This window comes from Dermacentor variabilis, chromosome 9 (genome assembly GCF_050947875.1).
Source record: "Dermacentor variabilis isolate Ectoservices chromosome 9, ASM5094787v1, whole genome shotgun sequence".
Classification (NCBI taxonomy): domain Eukaryota; kingdom Metazoa; phylum Arthropoda; class Arachnida; order Ixodida; family Ixodidae; genus Dermacentor; species Dermacentor variabilis.
The window spans coordinates 146,037,357-146,065,166 of record NC_134576.1 but is presented as its reverse complement, the minus strand read 5'-3'; the positions used below and the strand labels follow the sequence as shown (position 1 = coordinate 146,065,166).

Sequence of the window (27,810 nt, the reverse complement as noted above, 5' to 3'; positions counted from 1 at the left end):
AAGACGGGTCTATAATACGATCACAAAGTGCTTCGTGCAACCCAGACACACCCTGCAGCAGTGGGTGATAAAAATTTACCTTTTCTTGGTCAAAGCTGAGCCCGCGAATAGCCTGAGCTAGAGTCAGCCGCCCTGTCTGGGTGACAACGACGGTCTCCCAGACAATCCAGCCCAAGACACTTGCTTCAAAGAAGGAGACGGGCTTCCTTGTTTCTGGGTGCACCATTTGCCCTGTCTCTCTGTCCACAATGTTTCGCTCCAGAGCTTCCTCCAGCGTAATCATCTTTTTAGTCTTAAAATCTTGAACAGCGACATTGGAAAAGTCAACAAATTTTCTGGCCACAAATTCAGCAAAGGAGATTGGCTTCTTTGTCTTGGGGTTGGTGAAAGTCTTAAGCTTTGTGTTGTACATCCCCTCAGAAGTGGCAGAGTCCAGCGTAAACTCAGGAGCCACCAGGTCCATGACCACTAGCTCGTTCATGCTACGCACCATCACTATGTTGTCTTCAGTGACCTGCCCTGTGGCCAGCGCATCCTCCAAGCGCATTGTCCGTCCCGAGCTTGGAATAAACACCAAAAAGTTCCTAGGTGCCATTGCATCTCGCTGCACAAGTGTGCGCAGGGGCAGTTTCTGCCCTACCACCAGCTCTGCTTCATAGTCCTTCCGGTACTCTGTGAATGTCTGTTTCACAACCACTTCAGTGCTACTGAAAGTCGATACTTCAGTAGTTGGCAAAACTTCTTCCTCAGTTCTAGCTAGGTGACCTGGTGGCATCTTAGCCGGTGCTTTCCGATCTGCAGGCCTGGTGGGCAATTTTGAAGAATCTTCCCTTGGTGGAGATTTCGGGAAAGTTTCTTTCATTGGCGGTCTAGAAGCAACTTCCTTGGGTGGAGACTTTGGAGATGTCTGCTTGGTTGGAAATTTTGTAACTACCTCCTTGGTTGGAGACTTCAGCGAAACTTCCTTTGTTGGAAACTTTTGTGCAACTTCTTTAATTGAAGAAGCTTCCCTTGGTGGAGGTCTTGAAGCAATGTCTCTAGTTGGAGACTTTGAAACAACTTCCTTGGTTGGAGACTTCAGCTTCACTTCTCTATCTGGGGATCTTGGAACAGCTTCCTTTGTTGGAGACTTAGGAGTGGACTTAGTTGGAGATGGGGAAATATCCTTAGTCGGAGACTTTGAAACCTCCCTGTCTGGGGATCTTGCAAATGGTTCCTTCTCTGGAGATTTTAGAGCCACTTCCTTTAAAGGAGACTTTAAGACTTCTCTGTCAGGAGATTTAGAAAATGCCTCCTTATCTGGAGATATCGGGAAAGCCTCCTTGGCTGGAGACTTGGGAGCCACTTCTCTGGTTGGAGACTTTGATGCAACAACCTTAGAAGCAGGCCTTGAAAGTACTTCTTTAAACGGAGACTTTGAAGGAATTTCCTTGGTTGGGGATCTCGGAGAAATTTCTTCCCTGAGTGGAGATATTGAGGTAACTTCCTTTTGTGGAGACTTCGGTGTAACTTCTTTCGTTGGAGACTTGGCTGCAGCTTCTTTCACAGGAGACTTGGGTGCAACTTCTCTTGTTGGAGACTCGGGCGTAACTTCTCTCGTTGGAGACTTGGCTGCAACTTCTCTCGGAGACTTGGCTGCAACTTCTCTCGTTGGAGACTTGGCTGCAACTTCTTTCGCAGGAGACTTGGGCGCAACTTCTCTCGTTGGAGACTTGGGTGCAACTTCTCTCGTTGGAGACTTGGGTGCAACTTCTCTCGTTGGAGACTTGGCTGCAACTTCTCTCGTTGGAGACTTGGCTGCAACTTCTCTCGTTGGAGACTTGGCTGCAACTTCTCTCGTTGGAGACTTGGCTGCAACTTCTCTCGTTGGAGACTTGGCTGCAACTTCTCTCGTTGGAGACTTGGGTGCAACTTCCTTCATAGGAGACTTGGGTGCAACTTCTCTCGTTGGAGACTTGGGCGCAACTTCTTTCGTAGGAGACTTGGGTGCAACTTTTTTCGTTGGAGACTTGGGTGCAACTTCTTTCGTTGGAGACTTGGGTGCAATTTCTTTTGTTGGAGATCCGGGTGCAACTTCTTTTGTTGGAGACTCGGGTGCAACTTCTTTTGTTGGAGACTTGGGTGCAACTTCCTTGCTAGGCGACAGTGGACTAGCTGCAGTCCACTTGCTGCCTGGTGACTCAGGTCGCATTTTCCTGGCTGGCCTCTTTGGCACTGCAGATTCTTCAGCAGAAATAACACCTCCAGCTTCAGTAGCACGGCCAGGCGAATGTTGCTTTGAAAGAGCCAGACGACCCTTGACCTCTTCAGGTCCATAATCAGTCACTGTCCCAAATCTCTTTGGCAACATTGGAAGCAAGGGCGCATCAATGGCCACCAAAATTCCAGATCTGATGGCCTCCCATATGAATAAGGGTTCACGGCCATGCCTTGCAAGTTTTTCAGTTTCAGTGTCAATGTAGCCTGAGCTGATACCATCTTGAACAGTGAAAACACGACCTTCATCAATGTCGAGCAGCACTGTGCTTAGATCTAGATATCCGGCTTTTGTCACTTCATCAAGGCTCAAAGGCTGGCTGCTGCCTGGGACCCAAAACAAATGCATATCATCATCATAGTGAAGTTCAAACAGTTGAATGAGGGTGTACTTGCCAGGCTGTAATGAGCCTGTGCTGTCACGAGCTAAGAGGTGTGTGGAAAATGCCTCAGCAATCGGAATAGTGACACCATCTGCAATGTACAGACCTCGCTCTAAATCAACCAAACCTTCCTGCACAGCTTCCAATAAAGTGGGCTTTTCTATAGATTCCTGTAACTGAACAATACCAAGTTCTTTAGCCTCATCTAAAGAGAAAACCTCACCAGTGTCGACATTTTTCACCTGACCTGGTTGTGGCATAGTGTAACCAGGCCTGATGATGATGGTAGTGCCTCTAATTACTGTAGTATGGTGAAGAACAGGAGCAATGTATCTGATGCTGTGCTCCACATTACCATAAGACCTGAATTTTGACTTGTCAAATGGCACAAGCTGCAAAAGACCAGAGTCCATTGCATCCTCTACCGACACATCTTGCCCAGTAAGAGGGTTCCTCATGTTGAAGGTAGTTTGGTCAATCAAACCCTGGTCAATTGCTTCACATACATGCAGGCTATCCTGTGTGGGGATTGAGGGAGTCGGCAAAAGCAAGCCATTTTTAATGGCCTCCTCCAGAGTCATTATTTCTTTCGAGACTGGGTGAGTGTACGTGTGCTCAGTCACATTAACGACACCCTGACGCAATGCAACAGGAAAAGTTAAGGCAAGCTTTGGTATGGGAACCACGGACTTGGGCGTGTCGAGCTTGTCAAATACTTTCAGCTTCCATACAGCATCAACAAGGGTCACTAAAGTGCCTGGTGCCACTGCAAGAGAACCAGACTCCTTGTCAACAACCTGAGAGACAAGTGCCTCCTCTAGAGTTAACGGAGACTCTGGCCCTGGTACAGTAGACATCGGGTTAGCAATGTCGCAGAGAACTGCCTCTTCCAGTGTTAAGAGAGCACCAGTCTCTGGATGCACAATCCGCTGGGTTTCTGACTCCACAAGCCCTTGTTCCACAAGCTCAGGCAGCGACAGTGGCCGACCCACGGGCATGAGCACGTCCCCTGTGGTAATATCTACAAGACCTGCAGCTTCTGCTTCACTTTGAGGCAACCAGTGCCCTTGCTGAGGGTCTAGCACTAAGCCTTTGTCTGCGATTCCCCTGTTCCGGGCTTCTGTAGGGCTGAGTACCAGTCTGCGCACTTTCTGCAAGGTAGGTTGCTGGGATGTTGTTGCCCTGCCCAGCGTTACCTCAAAGCGCGGCACAGCATACCTCACTTCTTCTACATGTTTGCCTGCAACTTCTCTGGGAGCACTGAGCAATTCTTGGTATGCCACTGTGCTGCCCTTGCCTGAACCCTCAAGACAGGTCTGTACACTAGTCACAATGCCAGTCACATTGCCCCGCTGGAGCTTGGCTGCTGTTTCTGGCTCAAGGCGGCCCTCCTCAAGGGCCTCAGCGAGCGTTGTGGTCTCCCCAGTCACAGGGTCCGTGACAAGCACTGTGGTTGTGGTGTGCACACTCTGCTCGGTGGTGGTCTTTGCACTATCCTCTAGTTCTCGGGCAGCTTCTTCGTCGATAAGTCCCAAGGCCACTGCTTCTTCCAAGGGTACCTCTCGGCCAGTAGCAGTATCCCTGATGTGCAAACTTGTGTGACGAATCACTTTGGTGATTTCGCGGGTAGTACGAATCGGCTCTGTGCATGTAGCCGTTGCATGAATCATTTCATCAGTGGCCGATTCTCGAAGGGCTTCAATTGCCTTCGCTCCCAAAAGAAGTGGTGCGCCGACAATGGCAAGCATGCCTGCTTTGACAGCTTCTTCAATTTTCCACCTGTGGCCAGTATTTTTGTCAGTGTAAGTGTCAGTATCTAAATCTATAATACCTTTCCCAACAGCATCCTTTAACTTGATTTCGTTTTGCCCACCTGCTTCTCGAATAATTACTTCATTTTCTGGGCTGCCTTTTAATATGCTTGCAACTCCCGATGCTGTGCCAGGTGCCCTTTCTGCAGGTCTCCTGAAGTCGTTGCCTGAAAGTTCCTCTATTTCAAGGTCAGAAAACTTTGGGAAGTCTTGCTTAGGTGCCTCCAGCTCTCTTGCTTTCACCTCTACTATGTCTGGTTGGCCGGCAACCCTTGTCACATGGATAGACCTCGTTGGCCCATGCCCAGGGGCTGCACTATCTGGACGTTGCAGCAGAATCACAACTTTATGCTTGATTGCCTCTTCCATGGTCCATGTTTGTTTTGTCTTTGCATCACGATAATGTCCAGTTGCACTAAGCAGATTCTTTTCCAGTGCTCTCGTCAGTGTAAGGGTTCTCCTCGAACCAGGCTCAAGTACAGTTGCTGAATCAGAGTTTACGATCTGCATTTTCAGTGTCTCTTCTAAGGACACTAGCCTGTCAGTGCCTGGTATAAGGAACAGTCCTTCCTTGGCATCAAACAACCTCTGTTCAATTGCATCCTTCAGATACCACCCACCAGAAGGAATGTCGAGGACTTCTACTTCAAATTTATGCTGTCTGCTGTCAATGGCTTCAGGTGCCTGTTCATTTGGCAGGAATGCTTCTGCAGTTTTCGCTGTTTCTGGCACCCTCTGTTTTGATGGGGAAGCTTCGCGACTCTTTGGCTTTGATCGCATTTTTCTTGATGGTGAAACATCTCTGCCTTCTGATACTTCAGGCAGCTTCTGTTTTGGTGGGGACACATCCCTGGTTTCCAGTTTCTTGGACACTACCTCCAATGGGAGTCCATCTTTTCTCTGCAGCATCTCAGGCACATTTCTTGGTAGGGATGCATCTATCTGTCCTGGTTCTACAGGCACTTCTTGCATGGAGGGAGACTTTTCTGCATTGTCAGGTGTTTCAGGCATATTTTGTGTAGGCAGCCATACATCTTTGCTATCTGGTCTTCCAGGTGCCTTTTTTGTTGGGGGAACATCTCGCTGCTCTAGCATTTCAGGTAGCTTTTTCACTGGAGATGCCCCTCTTGTCTCTGGTGTTTCATGTGTTCGTCTCACTGGGGATACATCTTTGTGTTCTCGTGTATCAGGCGCCTTCTGCTTTGATGGAGATGTGTCTCTGCTTCCAAGTGCCCCAGAAGGTTTTTTTGGTGAGGACTTATCCCTGCTTTTTGATATCACAGGGCTTTTCTGTTCTGGTACAAAATCTCTGCTTTCAGTCTTCTCAGGGGTTTTCTCCAGTGGAGGTATATCTCTGTTCTTCGGCACCCCAGCTAACTCTTTAGATGGAGACAGATCTCTCCCCCCAGGTGCCTTTCTTGATGGCGAAACATCTCTGACTTTCGTATCGGTTGTCATTTGCCTTTCTGGAAACAGAACTCTGGCTTCGAGTGTTTCTGAAATCTGCGAAGTGAGGGACCCATCAAAGCTTTTCAACTGCTCAGGCTCCCTGTGCTCTGGTGAAATCCCACTTTTGTTTTCCTCTTTGCCTAGCAATGTATCTAGAGGACATACAATTCTGGTCTCAGTGGTTCCTGGGATCTTTTTCCTCGATGGGGATACCTCCTTTTTCTCTGGTAAACCAGGAGCCTTTTTAGATGGTGGTAACTTGCTCTCTGGTGTTCCAGGCACCTTCTTCAGTGGGGATACATCTCTTGCCTCATGTGTTCCAGAGGCCTTAGGTGGTGAAGCATCTCTGCCTTCAGGTCTGCTAGGCACCTTTTGCAGTGAGGAAGGACCTTCTTCTTCAAGCTTTCCAGGCTCCTTTTTAGAGGGTGACATATCTCTGCCTTCTGGCATTTTAGGTGCACTTCTTAAGGGGGACACCTCTTTGTCCTTGTCCTCCAGTGTGCCAGGCGTCTTCTTGAGTGGCGACACATCCCGCCTCTCAGGTGACAAAGGCATGTGTTTAGGTAATGGCACGTCTCCTCCTTCTAACATTTCAAGTTCCTTTCGCACTGGGGACACCTCTCTTTCTTCTAGTGTTCTCGGTGGCTTTTTTGATGGGGAAACTGCCTTATCCTCTGTTACTTCAGATGTCCTTCTTGGTGGTGACATATGCCTCATCTCTTGCGATCCAGACACCTGTTTAGATGGCAACATATCTATTGTTTCTGCTGGTCCAGCTGCCTCTCGACCTGGTAAACCTGCTCTTTCCTCTGATGTTCCTGGTGCATTTCCTTGTGGGGACACCCCTCTGTCCTCTGCCGCTTCAGGTGTCTTTTTCGATGGCAACACATCCATCTTCTCTGGCAATCCAGGCACAAGTTTTGGTGGGGACACATCTCTTCCTCCTTGTGCTTCAGGCACATTCTTTAGTGGGGACACTCCTTTTACTGGCATATTAAAGATTTCTTTTGTTGGTGACACCTCTCTGCTCTCTGGTGTTCCTGAAACTTGCCTCAATGGGAATACCTCTTTCCCCTCTGGAGATCCTGGCATCCTTTTGGAACGGGACACTTCTCTTTTCCTAGGAGACAGAGGTGCCTCTTTAGGTAATGACACCTCATCCTTCTCTAGCGACTCTGAAACTTTTTTACATGGTGACACATCCTTTTCCTCTGGTATTCGAGATATTTCTGGTTGGGAAACATCTCTTTTACCTGGTGGTGCAGGTGCCTTTCTACGTGGTGACACATCCCTGCCCACTGGTGTTTCAGGTACCTTCTTCGATGGGGATGCATCCCTTTCCTCCGATGTTCCAGGCATCCTTTCAGGTGGTGATATGTCTCTGACCTCCAGTGTAGTGGTCACCTTTTGCAGTAAGGACACATCCTTTTCATCTGTTCTAACAGGCAGTTTTTTCACATGAGACACATCTACACCTGCAGGTGTTCCAGTCACGTTTTCGAGTGGCGTTAGATTTCCTTCCTCTTGCGTTCCAGGTAGCAACTTCTGTGGCATTACACTGTCATCGGGTGCTATAGGCACCTTTTTATAAGATGTGTCTCTTTCATCGGGAGCTCCAGGCATGTCTTTTTTTGGAAACCCGCCTCTTTGGTCTGTTTCTTGCGTCAGCTTTTCTGGTGTAGTGCCATTGTCTGCTGGTGTTCTAGCAGCCATTTTCAATAACGGCACGTCATTTTCACCTTGTGATACAGGCATCTTTTTTGCCGGTGAAAAATCTCTCCTTGCCAGAGCTGAAGGCACCTTCTGTTTAGATGATGTTTCTCCGATTTTAGGTGTCTCAGAAAGCTCCTGTTCTGGTGAAAGCTTACCTCTGCGTCTTGGTGATTCAGACATCCCTTTTGCTGGTGACAAATATTCCCTGTTGGGTGCCTCAGGCTTAATTTTCGAAGGAAGGATGTCTTTATCATCAGATGCTTCTGCCCACTTCCTCAATGGTGACACTGGTCCTGTCTGTCTGAATGTAGAAATGCTTCTGTCTTCCACTGTGAACACAGCTTCTCTAGGGGCCTCGTCTTTGATATCATAAACACAAATAGTTTTTTTAGGTGGTGATCGATCTCTCCTTTCAGGTGATGCTGGAACCTTTTTTGTAGGAGATGCATCTCTTCCTGGCACTGTGCCACTAAAAGGCGACTTTTCTTTCAAGGGCTTTTTACCTTTGCTGTCTTGCATCGTCGGCTCCTTCTGTTTCAATGGAGATATATCTCTGCTTTCCACTGTTTCAGGCATACTCTCTTTTGGAGAGAGATCCTTAATTTCTGATTTGCTTTTTGATGGCGACACCTTGCTTTTCGGTACTGCAGGACACTTTTGTCTTGGTGGGAATGGTTCTAAAGCTCCAGATTTTTTTACTTCTGTGCCACCATTCAGATGCACCCCTGGCCGGTCCTCATGGCCATCATGCATTCGGGATTCTTCAAGGGTTTCCTCTAGCATTTCCTTAATAAGCACAGACTCTTTACTTTCTGTAACATCCTCTGACAGCACATGCTCAGTAAACGGCTCTCTAGTTTTCACAGGACTGCCTTCTGATGGTTTCTGACCCAAAGGCAGGCCTTTTCTGCCTTTAGCTGGAACAGTTGGTGGGGATTGTGTGCTTTGAGCCTGCTCAGATTCCTTAGTTGGAAAAAGTTTCTCGTGGTGGGAAATGTCAACAGTCTTTGTGGACGTTTGGGTCACCGAGACTCTTACGTCTTCAACACTCTTGTGCTCTGAAACATCGTGTTTGTCATGCAAGGCTCTTGAGACTGGTTTGCCTGCAGCAGCTTCAGGCTTTGCAGGCCTCTTCATCTGCGCAGACTGTTTATGGTCAGCAGTGGGTTGTTCTTTGCCCTTGGCAGGAGTTTTCGTTGGGCTCATTTTTCTTATAGGAGAGGATGTGTCACTAGGCTGCTTGCCGACTGTGCTTGTGGGTACCCTGTCCTTTGCCTCCTCACTTTTCTTGTCAGGCCTGTCCCTGTCTGGGCTCCTAGATCGAACTGTGTCACGGCCAAAAGCATCTCTTGTGTCCTCGTCCGACTTTTCTTTCAGTGTGTCTGCGTGCATGTCATGAACAACCTGAGACTTCTCAAAAAATTCATGTCTGGATGTTACGTGATAAGTAACAGTGTGTACGCTCTCTTCCTCATCGGCAGTCTGGGATGGTGCATGAGTAATAGGAACTTTGCGTTCCTTTTGTGGCCTGGAGAAATCCTTGGCATCAGCAGCCTCTCTAGATGGCGGGCCTTGGGTCTTCCTTCCGGGTAAGCCAGCATCTGTCACAATGTGCTCCTGTGGGACATCTTTTATTAGCTGATCGACCTGATCTGCAATGTCGCCATGTTGTCCTATTGTGAGCAAATGTGTGTCAGTAACCCTTCTGCTGCTATGCAACACAGTTCTTTCCCCAGCCACGTCTTGTGTGTCATCATACATCAGGTGGGCCTCAGTTCTACGCACGGGCTCTGGGGTTATAGGCGTTCGCTTGGCGAGGTCACCCATGTCTGCAGGCCACTCCGTCTCAGGACCGAGCAGGCCACTTTGCACAGCTTCCTGCAGTGTTTGATCCTCTGCAGTCAGCGGTGCATCCTGAGAGCCATGTGATGAAACAGTAACATAGCGAGTGATAGTCTTGGTCACAGTGGCAGTGCTTACTGTGATTCTCAGCAGGCCGCGCAGGAGTGCTGCTCCCTCAGGAGTGATTACACCCTTTGCAAGTGCCTGCTTCAAGGGGATGGGAAGCTTTGTTTTTCTGTCTCGTATCTGGCCAGTGTTTGGGTCAATCAGACCCTTAAACACGGCATCTGAGAGCGTCAGCTCTTGCCCACTGTCATCCTTCAAGCCAATTCTCCTGCGGAACATTTCAAAAATTTGTGGCTGCATAACCCGCTCTTCAACCAGCTTTTCAAAAGGAATTTTTGGCCCTGTATCCTTCCATGTGAGAACACCAGTTTTGGGATTCAAAAGGCCTTGCGCTACAGCGTCATTGAAACTGAGACTCTCACCTGATCTGGGGTCCTGGAAGGCTGAGACATTGAATATTGTTTTTTGACAAACCGATGTAACAAGGCCAAGGCGCACTGCCTGGCTGAGAGTAAGCACTTCACGTGTCACCAGATTGACAAACTTGCCATCTGGCGTGATGACTCCCTGTGCAAGGGCTTCAGAAAGTGACAGTGCCTCCTGAGTTCTGGGGTGCACAATGCACTTGACATACGGGTCCAGCAGACCAATAGCAATGGCTTCGAGAAGAGTCATCCAGCTGCCTGTCCAGGGATTTTTCACCTGGCCATCCTCATCTAACAGACTGCGGTCATGGGCATCCTTGAGAGTCAAAGGAGGGGTCAGCAGCTGTAGCTTTCGTGCCTCAGCCAGTGTGCAGTGCTCTTGCGTGGCAGCGTTTACATATCGACCTGTATCCAACAACAGTCCATCATGAAGGGCTCGAGGCAGCGTCACCAAGGCACCCTCACGTGTGTCCACAACTTCTGCAGTGTCTGCAGACAGAAGGCCCTGGGCAAGTGCCTCTCGCAGTGTGTACCAGTCTCCAGAATGCTGGTCTCTCAGCTTCCCAGTGGTATCATCCACCAGCCCAGTGTCTAAAGCGTATGACAAAGTCATGCCCTCACTATCCTCAACTCGTTCTCGTACCAACCAACCCTTAGCAAACGCCTCGTCAAGTGATACCGGTATTCCAGTATTGGGATCGTTGATGAAGCCAGTCACAAGATTCACCAAGCCCCTGTCGCGCGCCTCGGCTAGTGACAGCTCAGTTACCCTGACCAAACGAAGCCTAAGCAAGTACACCACTTTCTCGCGCTTTATGATGCCGAGCTGAATGGCTTCCTCGACAGTGACTGGTCGGCCACTTTTGGGGCTCAGAAGAGTGGCCCGTTTGGGGTCATACAACCTTTTATCGATGGCAGCACGCAAACTCAGCTCCGTCCCCGAGGCATCCCTGATGCCACAGGGTTCGAGGAGAGCTGCCTTGAGCCTTGAATCGAGAAGCCCTTTGGCAAAAGCTTCATCCAAACTGTACTCTCGTCCTGTGGCAATGTCCACAAACACCCAGCGATCTGTCCTCAAGGCACCACTTCGGACAATCTCTGGTAAAGCCACTTGATCGGCTGCTGCTTCCTCAGCATGTGGTGTCCGGGGTGCACCAGTCTCAGCAAATGTCCTGGGAGCACTGGTCTCAGTGAAAGTCTTGAACTCCCTCGTCTTCGTCAGCGTCTTGATTGCACTAGTCTCTGTCAGCACGGCAGTGCACTGGGAAGAAAGGAAAAGACGTGATCACCGAACAGATCGAAAACCATCAAGCAAAACAAGCAATGCCAACTTCTGAAAAAAAACTTAAGCTATAATGACCAGCAGTTGGCCGCTACAGTGGAAACGCATAATGCTCACATGAGACATGAGGTGCAATTCCTTGGGCTGCAAAGTTTTCAAATAAAAGGAAATTTGTTCTAATGTTACACGACCTTAAACACCCTTTCTTTTTTTTTTACCCTAGAAGACCAAGACAGTTGCAGCTCTACAAAATTTGGCAGTACTTGAATGTAATTCAATACCCGCCGTGGTTGCTCAGTGGCTATGGTGTTGGACTGCTGAGCATGAGGTCGCGGGATCAAATCCCGGCCACGGCGGCCGCATTTCGATGGGGGCAAAATGCGAAAACACCCGTGTGCTTAGATTTAGGTGCACGTTAAGGAACCCCAGGTGGTCAAAATTTCCGGAGTCCCCCACTACGGCGTGCCTCATAATCAGAAAGTGGTTTTGACACGTAAAGCCCCAATTATTATTATTATTATTAATGTAATTCAAGATGCAAATTTGATGTACTGAAATACAGAAAGGAACCTTACATTATATGTGGACTATTACTGCCACTTCCACACGTCTTTGACCCCGAAATTATAATATTCTCCTGATGCTGAATCTGGTATAATTTCGGAATGGCTACATGCCTGCACAGCTTAAAATTGGAACTAGCCTCTCTCACTAAAAAATCAACACCCAGTAGCAGGTGAGGGCATTTGAACTAAACAATAAAAATTTAATTGTAGGGTTAATGTCCCAAAACTGGCCCAATGGGCTATTAGTGACATTGTAGTGGAGGGCCTCAGATATTTTTGACCACCTGGGATTCTTTAATGTGCACCCAAAACACGCTAGGCGGGCATGTTTGCAATGTGCTCCCATGAGGCTGCCACCGCCATGGCCAAGAATCGAAAGCATGACGTCGTGCTTAGCAGCAGAACACCACAGCCACTGAGATAGCGTGGTGGGTTGAACTGATCAATTAGGCCTTCAGGCATGACAAAATGTGGGTGCATGACCCAAGAACACACGGAGGCAACCTACACCATCAGTAGCATCAACTTTTGGAAAGCATTATTACTGCTGGAAAATAGAAATAGAGGCAAAGCTGTCACTGAAGTTATGTTGCCATCACTGCCAGTGCACTCTGATGCTGCACACATTGAGTGGTTGTTTGGGTATTCAAACTGAAATACTTCTTCAGGTGTATGATGTGTTATCTTGCTCATATGCAATTTTCATCTACTTGTCACCAAGATTCGCTACGCTTGTATAAGAACCTTTCTGATGAACAAATTAGAAGAGCTTAGCATTGATTTTTCTTTGTATATACAATATAAAGATGCTTAAAATTTTTAACCAATGTAATTTTTACTGGCTAATAAACTACATTCAAAAGCCTGATCTATGTTACGATTCCATGTCAGCTATATTAAAGGGGCACAAATGATAAATATTGGGCTAATGTAGATCAGCAGAATGCCACCTTCGCATCCCCACCCCCCTGCCCCATGACAGCGTGAATACATATCTCTTCTACACAAAAATGACCTAGATAAGTGAAAGTATGTTGCAATTACTGATGTCACATTGATACTACCAGTTCTCCAGTTTGGGCACATAATTCAGTAAGAGTTTCTCTCCTAACAAATGGTATTTTTCTACAAATGAAGTACGCAATGATCTACACAAACATGTGATCTATTGGCATAATGGCAGCTCATTGGACGCTCTGCCAACACAAGTTGTACAGGTGTTACATACAGGTTATCTACAGTTTTCTATGCAAATAGAGGTCTGGGAGAACACGCTATTAAGTCTAACTGATCTATTGCTATTCAGTGACCATTTCAACATTCTAAGGTGCAGCTGTTGCAGGTCAATACAGCTAATGACTCATGGCACCATGTTAACAGCTGCAAGAGCTCCATACATTTAGTACACAAATTGACTGTGCATCCTTTATGACAGCATAAGATGGCACTGGAACATGCATAAATGGACAATAAATGCAAACTTGGCTTGTGGTAATTATGGTTTCATAATTCACACCGTTATCACAGCTAGGTCCTATACAACTTCTTACTCATACGACAAGCTAACAACGAAAGACGCAAATACTCTCATAAGAATAAAAAAAAGCGATGACTATGCCAACTATATGTTAACAAAATTTGTTACTGGTCTAGTCAGTTCATGCTTAGGAACTGAATGTTGGTAAGCGCACTTCTTAGACAGGACAGAAGATAAGACACATAGGCACAGGGCAAGCGCTAACTTGCAACTAAATTTTGTTCTGAAGACTTTGCCTACTTGTGTACGCAGCAGACCAGGATCGCACAAGTGCACTGCCCATCAAGCCAACCAATGCATCATATCAAGAAGCGTGTAGATTACAGCATCATTTCTAAAAACTGCTTTTCTTTGCTACGCAAGACAACTGACGTATCCCTAATACAGGCACTTCCTTTCTTTCTAATATGATATGCCTCCATGATTTCTCTGGCCAAGGCATGGCCACTCCTGCCTAGAATTCAAACACCAGAAAGAATTGGCTCACAGGGACAAGACCTACAATGCATAGGCAAATGAAAAGAAGTTTTGTTAGCTACAGAGCGCTCATGTTCCCGTGCCTGATTGTTGACGCATCGGTTGGTTTGTTCGATGTCAACCTTTCCGCACTTAAGCGGGATCTCATACACAACGCCAACAGTGCATGCGACCTATGGCATGGTATGCTTCTTTCCACAGGCAGGTTTCCTATAGGGTTCGAAAATGCGTGGGCGCAACCCAGCAAGTTTTCGCGGTGCAGAAAACACAATAGGCACGTCGTACCTTTTGGCCACATTCTTCAAGTTGTGTGCAACCCTGTGAACGTAGGGCACCATTTCTAGCTTTCTTGTTCGTATAACTGGCCCAGAGGCATTTTTCTACCCTTCAGTTTCTGAAGGAGGGTCTTGGACCCAGCTGTCAAAATCGAACGGGGGAAGCCAGCTGCCTGCAGGCGCTCAGTCTGGCAATTGAAGCTATTCTGAGCCAAGTGAGCACAAGACTTCATTTGTACCGACTCAAGACATTGCCTTGCAATTGCTTGTTTTATCACCTTACTATGTGCTGAATCAAATGGCAAGAGTTCTTTACGAGCTCATGGAGAGTACTTCCACCAAATGTGCAGCCCACTAAAAAATGTGTAAATATCTAAAAACTGCAGGGTGTCATAGTTAGGAATTTCATGAGTAAAGTCGGTGATGGCACTGTTTGTACAGCGAAGTTGCAACGAATGAAGTTGCAACCATACCAACAGTAAGCAAAAACACTAAATAGATTTAGACTGAGACAGTATTTCGAAACTATATTTTTATTAATTTGGTGATAATAGGTTAGTTATTACAACAGCAAATGAAGGGCAAAATCAGATTTTTTGAATTTCTCACTGAAACCCCAGCACTGGCACATCAAGCGCAATGTCACAGATTTCAAATTATGTTTTTGTATTTGGGCCATAGTGGCTCAGCAAAAGCTCTTGCAGCTTGCAAAGTTCAGTTTTTTACTCAATTAGAATGCAGTGCGCTGACGAAAAATTAACTAGGCTCGAGCAGACACTGTTGAAACCCCGTCAGGGCAAGAGAAGTTCAAGCTGGCATCGCCACCAGTGTTTACTTTTTTTTTTCTGGCTTGCCGAGCTTCTTGTCATGGAAAGGGTAGCTTTTTTAGGGTGTATGGTTGAAGGACAATTTATTAATGCAGTTCAAGTGCTTTTCTTAGATGTCCTCCTAAGGGCAAGTGTGGCTCTCCAAGTCGTTGATCTTGTTTAATAAAAGCTATATGATGCTTACAAAATGTCAATATAAACTTGTCTTTCTGCTTCTGACCTCAACTTTCTTACATGCCAGCACATTGAGAAAACTGTCATTGTTATTATGTTATCACTCTAGCACAAGATGCACACAAGCTACATTCAGAACATTATGAGTGCTGTTGCTAATTTGAGAGACAGGCAAGCATGTTTAACCGAATTGCGTGGATGACACAAACACTGCGGTACATTTTCAAATCTACATGAGCCCCACTGAGTGCTCTGGAAGGTATGGTGACACATGTATGAATTGCGAAAAGAGTTCAGTTGTGAGATTTGGTTTGACAACTATTAAGCATGTTCACTGCTAATAATTGCTAAGTACTGATTTGCTTTCTGATCATAAGTTCAGCCAATAAAGAAGCTGATTCTTTCATTCACACTTTCTTCTATTGTTTCTCTCTCAACACCACAACTACCCCTTGACACACACATTTACAGAATACTACATTGTGCACACATCAAATAGTGTAAATGTAAACATACTATGACAGACACAATGGCATTTAAGTACACCAATTACATTTTTGCACAAAATGCAAAATATGCAAAAAAAAATAGAAAAAAGCCTAACAGTGCACCATGAGAAGACCGAATTTTCTGAACAGAAGGTTTACTTCCTCATGGAAACAGCCTTCATACTATAATCAGAAAATGTTCAATTATTAAAAAGGAGCTCTGAAGTCCTGAAACGTGAAATAAATAAAACCATGTTTTTTACATCACAGCAACATTTAAATAGTGTGTACACTATGAAGTATGTGAATACATGAGGAACAACCTAAAGCAATATATTTTACACTTTACATTATCAGTAACACTACCAGGCAATTTTGAGTCCCTCTAGGAGTTGAAATGAACATCACATAACTAACTGTCAAGACGTACAGGGTGAACCAGCATTAGGGAAAACACCATGGCAACATTCCAGACTTGACCGCGTTTTATGTGGCATGAAAGCCTGCAGACTAATAGATATCTGTCTCATGGGTTATATATTTGACGCTTCTTTTTCTCATAAAATCATTGCTGAAGTTATACTACTAGCATGAATACTAATGACATGCTTCAGCTAAGACTGGATGACCTCGCGCATACTTTCATGAACCAAAGAAAGGTATGTATTGACATAACAACCTATCAAAAGTAAGTGTAAAGCACACACATTCAAATATTCCACTTTATTTTGATATCAATATTCTGCTTCTTTCTTTCCTCCCTATCTGGATCAGCCAGAGAGCAGATGAAATTTATTGTATTCATCTGGCAAAGAAAACAATGTGCAGAACTATAAGTTACTTACACCTCTCCACAATCCTTAACGCATTAAAAAGCCGAGAGCTTCAGCAGGGATTCGGACTTGGGCTTTTGAAAGATGCCCGACGTCATTGCATGCTGCAAGCTGCTGCTTTCGTTACAGCGACGACTGACTGCAGCTGGCACGTTGCAGAAGGAAACAGTAAAGAAACAGAGATAAAACACAAGCAAGAGTGCCTGTAACATATTAGCATTGAGAGGCCCGCCAAGAAGCAATGTCCAACACACTCCACGCATGCTTAGAGAGAGGACCGAGTTGAATGCAGCACATGGGGAAGAGAAAACAGGAAAGGCTGCTGTCAAAAGAGAAAGACAGAGGAGAAAAATTTACGATTCAACTGCAGCTGCAGCAGAGCATTCTTTCAAAAACAATAATAAGGGAAGATTACAGGAGGAAGCACAATAGACATGCAAACAAAGAACTGATGTGTTCCAGGCGAAAATCTGAGCCAATAAAAACTTGTTGTGGCACGTTTCTGTTTTTTGTTTCAGCAACGACAAAGTATAACATAGACCATAGTAAAATCATGGTCTATATAAAAAAAAAAACGCAAGGAGGTACACAGGTGCTGAACAATGAGCGTGTGAGCATTAACCTTCTGCATATGCATTGCCATGCAATGCGAAAAAAAAATGTTCAATTTCCCTTCATTCTTTCTTATCATTTTTATACATTCTAAATATACAAGTTCCTGCAGTATTAAGCCATATAGGAACATCAGAACAAAAGGCTGACCCAGCAGATGCATGTTGATTAGGGTGTCCCCATGTGAAATACTAGAATTACAGAAGCTCATCCCACCAAGTGAGAACCTTGTGCTTTTGCCTGAATTCACAGTGTCTTGACATCTTTCATATGGCAGTCTTCTTCAATTAAGCTAGCAGTCTGAAGAATTGCACAATTCATGAGTGGGCTTCTTCCACCTCATCCCATAGTTCCCCAGTTTCTTAGCTTTAAGATTGTCCTAAAAAAGAGCCCAGGCTACACATAACAGTGATGAAGAAAGACAGTGAGTACAAAAAAACAAAGGTAAAACCAGCTAAATTTACCTCAACAAAATGGTAATTTATTGGCACTTAAATGCCCACAGCTGTCACTCTCATACGCCACTTTGTCGCCTATATATAGACCATCACATATTGTCCTCCATATGGCACAGTGCAAATTTGATATGCAGAATTTATCAAACGACTCTGCAACAATTGTAAACAAGATGGTGGCACATGCCTAGAATAACCGCTTCACTAGTTCATCCAGGGATGCATGCAACCTTATGGAACAACGAAAACAAGCAACGCAAATTGTTGTCACTAGCTTAGCAAGTAAAATGACAGCTTTTGAATGAGCGTGCTACATGAGTCACTAGAACTTGTTCTGTGGTGGTGGTGGTGGTGGTGGTGGTGGTGTTGGTGGTGGTGGTGGTGGTGGTGGTGGTGGTGGTGGTGGTGGTGGTGGTGATGATGATGCAAGATGCAGATTCTGTCGCTACTTTGTGATGGCAACGGTTATGACTGCTTCATTATTCTGTCCTGCAACATATGCAATCCTCCGAAATGCCAAAAAATATGACATGATTTGGTGCCACTACCGTTAGCGTGTAAAATAAACACCTTTTGAGTGTGCATGCTAAGCGACTCCTGAGAACTTGTTCTGTGAGGAGGAGGACGATGACGATAGTAATGCAACATGCTGATTCTGTTGTCACCTTGCGGTGGCAATGCTGGTGACGCTGGCTAGACTGGCTCTAACGGTAGGCTGTTGCGAATGCGATGAACACAATTTTGGCTTCTTATAAGACTTCAGCACACAGGCAATATTCAGATCAATTTTCTTGGAAAAAAAGCTGCAATTATGTTGGGGCAAATATTGTAATAATTCATTGTGGAAAAACATTTTTGGCTGAATACATTACCCCAGCAGACCAGAAATAGGCATTTTCAGTGGGAGATGATGTGTGTTTGATGCTCTCACCGCTCCCGTAGTACCGCCAAGACAGGCAGTGCAGCCCCTGGTGTCGCGACTAAGGTCACCATTGTAGTCAGGTGAGTTCATGCTGGCGAGCTAGGTTCAAATTATCTGGTGAGGGCCAATTTCAGGATTTAAATGAGTAAAGTTTTGGCCCATTGAAATGTATAGGTGCCGGCAAGAACCTTTGGTCGAGCTAAAATTAAACGAAATATTAAATTAACCAAAGTCCAATTAACTGAAGTCAGTTGACCTCAATATAAAGAATTCGGTAAAATCAGCACTTTACTTCATTATACAGTTACAACTAGATTTAATGCAGTCGGTAAAATCGGGAATTTGCTTTGTTACATCAAAATTTTGTTGTATTGAAATCTGACCTCTTATTCAAATAAGGACAATCGCCAATCAATGTTTCTTGCATGGAAGGGGCCGCAAAATTTCCCAGATTATCGGGCAATCGAAGAAAGCAAATTTGAATTGGAAAATAAATATTTTGTTGAATGTGAGTGTCAGCGACAAACTATATGGTTTCATGCCATGCTGGCAAAATCTTCATATTGGCGGTATGAATTAAGCAAAGACAGTTTTCGCTTTCGCGTCCACTATGCCCCGCGGCTGATAGAGTCGCCCACAGTGGGACGACGCTATCATGAAAAACGTCGGCAGTGGTGAGTGAATGCTTCTCTGCCTTTCACTTCAACAGAGCTCAAACTCAAGATTATGCAAAGTGCAGTACTAAACGCACGGGAAGACCGAGCACATTATTCAATGCAATCTTGGCACACCCACTCTTAGCACAAGCAGCAGAATACTTTTAAACAGGGCGCGCAGGCTGCGTATGCACAGCCACAGCCATGCCAGAAAAGGAGACGCACATCAACGTGCTGCCCACTCCCCCTCTCGCGCGCACTTTGTTGCGTTACATCAAGCTCGCTCCCCCCTATCCCTTGCTTGAGCGGGAAGACAGCACTCATCAAGCCACCATCCTTCTCAGCTCAATCTCACACACTTTCACTCACAGCCAAAGTGTGCAGCGCACGGGGCGCAATAGGATCTTATCGCACTTGGACTTTGTACGACCCATGGTGCTTCTCTGCTTCAGCGGTCGCCCTTGGTCGCACAGCGCGCAATTTGAGAGGTGCATTTGTAACCAGCAGCTTGTAATTTAACCATTTGACTATCTGCGTCCGTGGAAGTTTTCTTTTATTGTCTTTGAGTTCCTTCGTGGCAGCAGTGCAAGTACATAATATTGAAATCGTGTACTGTATAAATGCACTTTGTTATATTGACCTTCTAAATACATGGTGTTCTGTGGACAAGTTAAAAAGTTAAATCCTTCATTATATTGAGGTTTAACTGTATCGAAATATATTTATATTCACATTTTACCTTTTATGCAATTAAGTACAATCGCCGACAAATTTTTCTCACTTGGAAGGGGCCACAAAATTTGCCGCAATATCGGACAATCAAATAAAATGAAATTCAATGAGAAAAAAAAAATTCATTTTGTTCAATGAAAGAATCAGTGACCAAAGATACAGTATCCTGCCATGTTGATGATATCTTCACATCAGCAGTTAAAGAAAAAAAATATGTATAGCGTCTTTCCGCTGTGGCACCTTGCCAGCAGTGGGAAGACGCTATATGTTACCTCTGCCTCTTGCTTCAACACATCTTTGAAACTTGAGATTAGGCGACCTTCAGCACTAATCATTCGGTAAGACAGCGCAAGTGAAGCCACGGCCACCTAAGCACCCAACCTTCACTCTTGCCACAGATTATCTCCAAGATAGGGCGCCATGCTGACAGCCATCCGCTGCCACGACCAGGCTAGAGGAAAAGACGCTCGCTCACCTGTACCCCACTCACCCCATCTACCATATGCTCGCGCAGGAGCCAATGTTGGAAAACACTGAAGTTGGGAAACTCATGAAACATTTTAATTTGATACAGAAGTTAATCTCTAAATGTGACACTGAGTAATAACAGCAGTTTCAGAATGGACTCGGTGCATTGTTTACTATTGGTGAGATGTGGTAAGAGGATTGGCAAAGGCAGTGCCCATGAAGCAGTGCTGTAAGGCATCCACTAAGTAATGGCAAATGAAATCGTTGAGTGGCTGCCAAGAAGGAAAACAGAAGAGACTCATGTATGAGTAATTTCCGAGGTTGGATTGGTTTGTGTTAAGTTGATGCCACTAGTACAGGACAATGTCACAATGCTGCCATCTAACGTACTGTTGTCATCAGTCTAATCGGCAGTTTTGGTCATTGCTCATAATGTATAGCACTTTCTCGCAATATTGGTGGGCATTCTAGGCCAACAAACAATAGACCATCAGGGTCGATGTCCCATTTTGAGGATGTGATGCAGTGCTCGAGCACACGGACCTGCAGTGCACTGAATGCTTATGCAAGTGTAGTGCCACCGTCGAAAATCTGTTCCAAGACTCCTAAGCAACTCAGCCAGCAACCATTCTGTCTTTGCACAGTTTCACTAGCACAAATGGCTGCAGCCATTGTGGGGGAAAAAGGACAAGAGGGAAACAACTCACCTGCTGGTCAAGTGCTTTTGCCAGGTCCTCAGCCAGGGAAAGATAGCGAGCATTGAGCCCATTCACTTCGGCTGCCACTCCACCACTCCCGTCAGGTGCCGTCTCCATCCGGCGCCGTTTTGCGGCAAGGCTGCCATCCAGGCTCGGGTGGTCTTGCTCGAGGCCCTCGGAAAAGCGCTGCAGCCGCAGGCCATAGATCTGCCACAGGACGAGGGGGGGAACGGCGTCGTAGTGACTGCAGACCCGCAGCGAGGCCACACCACGGGGTCCGGGGATCCGTTTAGGCTAACCAGGAAGGGCCGGTTTTTTTTTTTTTTTGGTTTTTGGTTGGGCAAGCCAGGTGGGGCAAGGGCAAGGGCCGTGCAAGGTCTTCGGGCGGGCGCTCGACGCAGGGAGGCGGCAGGGCGCAAGGCGGCAAGAGCCAAAGCCGTCCTATTCTAGGTAGCACACACACGATGCAGAAGATGGGCTGCCACACTCTCACTTCCTTTGTCCATGGCGGGGGGCCTTACACACACGCTTTTTGCCAGAGCACAAAGAGCAACACATCAAGGAAGCGGCGGCAGCGGCTTGCGCTCTCCGCCTGGCTGTTTCCTGCTGTACAAAGCAAGCGGCACACTCAAGCCAAAAAAAAAAAAAGAGGAGGAGGAGGAGGAGGAGGACACACAAGGTGGTGCACGGAGAGAGGAGCGCGTGAAAAAAATTGCAAGCAGCCCCGGCGGGCAAGCTGCATCATGCACCGCCACCGCCCGCTGCAGGGAGGAAGTGGGGGGAGTGATGAGAAAATAACACGACAGGGCCCCGTGGCGTGGTCCCCGGGCGGCAGCATGCGGAGGAAAGCCACCAACCTGGGCCTCACGGGTGAACCTTCCTCCCAGCACGTTCACCTCCTCAATGCGCGGTCGCCTGCCACTGACCTCAGTGTACAGGTCCTGAGGCAACACACAGACAAGTTTAATCCATCATTCTAAGCACAATACCCTGCCCCACTAACCCCCACCAGAAAACAGCGTGCAAACCATAACAGGCAAACCCAAGGCCTGCGTGGCCACCTCACCAGAGCCTGCTGCCGATCCACGGAGGGGCGAGCCGTCTTCACCGCATTCACCCGCACTGTCGCCTGGCTTGCCCAGTTCCTCTCTTCGTCCATTTTGTTCCGGTAGGCACGCAGCAGCTCCGAGGCTGCCTCACAGCTGCGCAGCCTGCAACGCCCATGCACACACCTCCAGCACACAGCTGCTAAACAGCAAAGCATGTCTTCATACAGACAGGCTAAGGATGTATTATTTTGCTTCTGACAAGACAGTCCAGTCTGCTGTGCATGAAATGAACTACAGTTAAACCTCGATATAACGAACTTCAATATAACGAAATTCTCGATATAACAAAGTATTTAACTTTTCATACCCTCTTGTCCATCAAATACCATGTATTTACAACCCCAATATAACGAATTGTGTTTGTATAAGATTTCAATATAACAAAATTTCGCTTCCGCAGCAAAGGAATACAGAGGCAATAAATGGAAATTTTCGCAGACACAGATGGTCAAATGATTGAATTACAAGCGGCTGCCTGCTAATGCACCTCTCGAATAGAATTGTGCGCGGCGCAACGAGAGCTACTACTGAAGTGTAGCCACATCTTGTTCCGTATAGAGTCCAAGTGCATTAAGATCCTATCGCGCCCCACACACTCTGCACTTCAGGTGCGAGTGAAAATGTGCAAGGGTGAGACAAGAAAGATAGTGGTTTCACGAGTGCCGCCTCCCCACCCGAGCAAAGGGAAAGAGAGGAAGAGGAGCAAGCCCGCAGTAACGCAATCAAGCGCGTGCGATTTCTGGCATGCAGCTCAGCCATGGCTGTGCATGGCTTAAGTGTGGCTGAGCACATATGCAGCACGGCATCCTGCTTTAGAGGAATTCTGCTGTGTGTGCAAAGAGTGGGCGTGCCGAGAAGGCTTGGCATTATGTAAGCTGTCTTCCTGCACGATTAGTATTGGAGGTTGCGTAATCTCCAGTTTCGGTGACTCATTGGAGCGAGAGGCAAATGAAGCAGTCGCTCTCTCCTGCTGGCGCTTTTAATGATAGCACCAGGGGTAGAGTGCAAACAAGAGCGTGGCTGGCTTCGCTTCATTCATACCACCGATGTGAAGATATGGTCGACATGGCATGAAACCATATCATATGTCGCTGAGACCCAGATTTGTCGAACTAAATTGCATTCTCATTTAAATTTGCTTTTTCAATTGCCCTATAATTCAGGAAATTCGGCGGCCCCTTTACTGTGCAAGAAAAATCGATCGGTGACTGCACTTATTTACATAAAAGGTTGAATTTCTATACAATGAAATTTTGATAGAACAAGGCAAATTGGCGATTTTACCTACTTCGTTATATCGACGTTTAACTGTATGAAAAACAGCATCACAGAAGGTAGTCATGCTAACTGGGCCACCCAGAGTGTGCTCACCGTTCGGCCAGCTGGTTGGCTGCATTGTCCCAACGGCGCACAACTTTGCGCAGGTCATCCTCCAGTTTACGGACATCTGGATGTGAATAGGCACTGGGGCGGGAGCGTTCTGTCACCTTTCGGACACTGGCCACATCTTCAGCGAGCCGGTCCAGCTGAGGTTGCTGCTGCTGGAGTTCCAACTGCAGTGCTACCAGATCTTCATGCACCTGCCTCAGGGCGCTCTGCTCTTCGGGCATTGGACCCTGTGCGGCAAGCTGTTCTTCAACGGACGAAACAAACGTTGTTGCCTCTGAAAGGCCGTGGTTAGCTATCTCCACAGCCTTGAGCCGCTCGACATATAGATGAGAGAGATTCCAGATGCGATCCCAGAGGCGCACCACCCCATCATGCCGATCCTGGGTCGTCGGTGTCTTTTTGGTCATTTGCTTGAAGGCCACCCGCATCTCGGCCACCTGTGGCTCCAGATCCTGCAGGCCTTCTTCAAACTCCTGCACAAGCCGTTAGGATTAATTATTCCGCTGATGGTGGTAGGACCAGAGAAGCTCAGTAAGAAAGCACTGGATCAAGAATTAAATTATCTATAGAAAATTACACTATACTACCAAAAAATGGTAACTTCATAGCAAGAATAAGTCTTAATTACCTTGTTAATACCTTATGAATCTCTGACCATGTCACCACCTGGCACATTATATGATATCTTCTAGGTATAATAAGCTCGTACATCCCTCATAATGTGGCATACAATGTGGGCAACCCCATCACAACTTTACTGACGTGCCTATGATATTGGTATGACAGTGATCCTGCAGGGCACCGGCTCAAGCTAAACTTAGCTGAAAACATGGCAAAAGATGGCCTAAAGCTGTGTGGCAAACGTGAAAACCAACCTTGTGCTGCACCACGAGGGCATCGAGGCTGTCAATGTCTCGTGGGATGTGTGCCTGCACCCGCGAGTTCAATGTGCGCTCCTTCTCCTGCAGCAGTTTCTCCAGTCGAGCTGAGAGGTCCGCGAAGCGGCGACTTGGGCTCTCGGGTGACTTCTCAGCTGGAAAAACGCACAAGAGGCAGAGTTGCTGTTGGCTCTTTAAAATGCTGTTACTGATATATTGCTTCAGACATCTGTGGTACCTCAAGACTCTCAACTATAATAAATTTCTCACAAATGTTGGAAGCCACAGCACATAGTTTCCGTCAATGGCAGCATTTAAGTCAATCTGTGCAACAGCCTTGCTTGCACCCTTACCAGCTGCTCCCTGGGCCTTCTGTTATGTGCCCAGTTCACACTGTAAAGCCATTTCGAGTGCATTCTGAGACTAAGAATCAACCCTGCTGCCGTGGCCAACTAAAGAGGAAATGCAGCACTCCTCTGAAGACAATGTGAACACTTGCATTGTGCGAGAGTGCACCAATGTTGAAGAGCTGCCCAACATGTGCCAGCCCGAGTGTTTCTGTGTTCCACCCCCTTCAGAAAGCAACTACTACTGCTTGGAATTGCACCCACAACCTCGTGCTCAGCAGCAGAACGTTGAAGCCACTCATTCACCGTAGTAGCTAACTAGTTTAAATATTTAACAGATGGCATCCACAAATGAAGTCAAGTTTACAGCTTAAAATGCATGAGTCATGCAAAGTGTTGAAGTGAAAGAGCCTCCTTACCTTCTTCCTCACGGAGCTTGGCCATGAGATCTTCGAACAACTTGTTGCAGAGACGAATTTCTTCACGGAGACGTCGCATGTCAGGGTCGGTTGGGTCGCCTTCAGCAAGCAGCTTCTCGGCATCTTCGTTGAGTGCACGAATGATTGACTCACGTTGGTTTGGCTCCATAGCCCGGAACTGCACAACCCAGTGCCGATTAAATGTTTAACAGTTCCCAAAGTTGCACACAACCTTATATGACAAACCATCCAATCACCAATCACCGGTTAAGGCTGACCAAATAGTAATCAATGACTCTATGGGAGGCAAGACGCTAGCAGATGAAATTAACGAGTATTTCATTAATGCAGCCGTACCCCAGCCGTCTATTCAACAAAGTGGGCTCTACTGGCCTTCTCGTCGAGTAAATTCATTTGTTTTGGATGCCGTTACCGAAAGAGAAATCAATGGTCTTATAATATGCTTAAAAAATGTCGCAAGTGGGTATGATGAAATTAAAGTTGAACCTGTAAAGCGAGTATCATTAATTATCAGCCCTGTCCTAGCCTATCTCATTAGTCTCGCATTTTCCACTGGAGTCTTCCCAGATAAATTAAAGCTGGCCAAAGTAATTCCAATACACAAAGGAGGTAGAATTCACGATTAGTAATTACCGGCCAATCTCAGTGCTACCGGTGTTTTCAAAGATTTACGAATTGTCAATCAATAACAGACTGTCAAAATTTATAACCAAGTATCATATAGTATCACCCTCACAGTATGGTTTTCAGAAAAACAAGACAACTCAGGACGCTCTTCTTGCCGTCAAGCAGCAAATAATCAGAAATATTGAAGATCAGCTCTTCACCTTAGGCATATTTCTCGATCTGCGCAAAGCTTTTGATTCCGTTGACCACGAAATCTTAGCTATAAAATTAGATTGCTATGGAATTCGAGGTATCACATTGGACCTTATCAAGAGCTACTTATCGTTTCGGCGTCAGTTTGTTAAAATAGACTGCAGTTTTTCAAAACAGCTTAACATTAAACTAGGTGTCCCGCAAGGTTCGATATTAGGCCCGTTACTTTTTCTCTTATATGTTAATGACATTACGGAACTACAAAGAACACCCACAATAACCATGTTTGCAGATGACACTAGTTTATTCTTTACAGGTATAACACTGCATGACATTGAGCATTCGGCCAATCTGTATTTAAATGATTTATCTGCATGGTTGCAACAAAACAAACTTCAGTTGAATGCAGTAAAAACAAAGTAAATGATATTTAAGCCAATCAATAAGCATACTAAAATGATTAACTTACACTACAGAGGACATAACTTAGAACAAGTAAGTGTACAAAAGTTCCTTGGGGTATGGTTTAGTGAAGAGTTGTCTTGGACCCCCCCATGTCAATTATCTGCTCTCCAAACTCGCGAAGTCTGTTGGATGCATTAGAAGAATAGCTCCTCTTCTACCCCTTTGGCTAAAGCAATCACTATATTACTCCCTGTTCCATTCTAAACTTTTGTATGGCATTCTGGTCTGGGGGACAACGACAAAAGGGAACTACGATAGGCTACAGCTGCTGCAAAAACGTGTCCTCCGGATTTTTGTGAACCACACCGGCCCTATTAGTTTGTTGCCGACACAACCACTTTTTCCTAGATTTGATGTTTTACCTGCAAATAAAGTATATTTATGAACACTGGCACAGCGAATATATAAACAGAAACTCCACAGTATTTACACACCTGTCTTGGCGCAATATGACATCCGTAACCCCAACCGCAGAAATAAAAAAGTCGGAACAAATTATGGAAAACAGGATCTGGAATATCAGGTAATAGACATGTTAAATAACTGTGCTTCTATTCTGGATTTCTGCCTACCCAGAAAAACGTTCAAACGTGAACTGCGGTTCATTTTGTTTTCCGTCGACTCTGTTTTTGGTTGAAATTGTTAAGTTACAATGACAAATGTAAATTTCCGTTTCAATTGTTTACTTCCTTTTAAGTATTTTTGTGATATGAGCGAATCTTCAATGTGATTTTTAAAAAAATAAACTGTCCATAGTGTTTAAGTACACCCATATTGTATAGAATGTATGATGTAGGTTGTATGCGTGTACTATTTGTAACGCCGCCTCTCTTTTGTTACCAGCTCTCTGCTGTACTGCTGTAGACTGCTCCTTTTGTTACGGGAGCAGAGACCTCGTCAGGCAATCATGCCTTTAGTCTCTGCCACCCGCAGGATGATGTGATTTTCCTGCAAATAAAAACTGACTGACTGACTGATCTTGCTCACACAGCATGTGCAGCACCCTTTATTCCCTTTAGAGCCTTATGCCAACTGAATCTTTGTAAAGTGCATGACATAAAAGCACAGAGTGGTAGTAACCTAAAGAAAATAATATATAACCACTGGAACTACTTTCTAACAACAATACATTCACTAAAAGCAATGGCATATCAGAGGACATCCTGAATTAATGCTAGAGTGTACTAGCATACGGCTGAGTGAGACGAGCGGCCGGAGAAGCGCATGCTTTGCAGTGAGGCACCTGACGACGAAAAATACTGTGGCGGTGCTGAAATCAAAGTGGATTAAGCTGCATCAAGGTCGCGCCGTTGGAAAGTGCAGGCGATTATGACTGGCGGGGTCGTTCGTACTGCTTTGCGCACTGCTGTTTGTGATCAGAACACTCACACTGTGTTCCTAACAACACGTAATCTG

General features: G+C 45.9%; 1 protein-coding gene across 12 annotated transcripts in view; it reads right to left on the bottom strand.

Annotated features, from left to right (window-relative positions):
- The window catches only part of shot (dystonin-like protein short stop), a 318,414-nt gene that overhangs the window by 116,602 nt on the left and 174,002 nt on the right, over window positions 1-27,810 (bottom strand). For 10 of the 12 annotated variants that reach the window (XR_012822837.1, XM_075669861.1, XM_075669859.1 and 7 more), the window contains 7 exons: window positions 25,090-25,267; window positions 24,321-24,478; window positions 23,428-23,918; window positions 22,014-22,158; window positions 21,805-21,888; window positions 20,957-21,154; window positions 80-11,206 (listed from right to left, as the gene is read on the bottom strand). Coding sequence is in view for 11 of the 12 variants with exons in the window: in XM_075669861.1 (XP_075525976.1) it covers window positions 80-11,206; window positions 20,957-21,154; window positions 21,805-21,888; window positions 22,014-22,158; window positions 23,428-23,918; window positions 24,321-24,478; window positions 25,090-25,267 (12,381 nt within the window). In the remaining variant the exon portion in view is untranslated. The remainder of the gene's footprint in view (window positions 1-79; window positions 11,207-20,956; window positions 21,155-21,804; window positions 21,889-22,013; window positions 22,159-23,427; window positions 23,919-24,320; window positions 24,479-25,089; window positions 25,268-27,810) is intronic. The other 2 variants (XM_075669857.1, XM_075669862.1) reach the window with 2 other exon arrangements.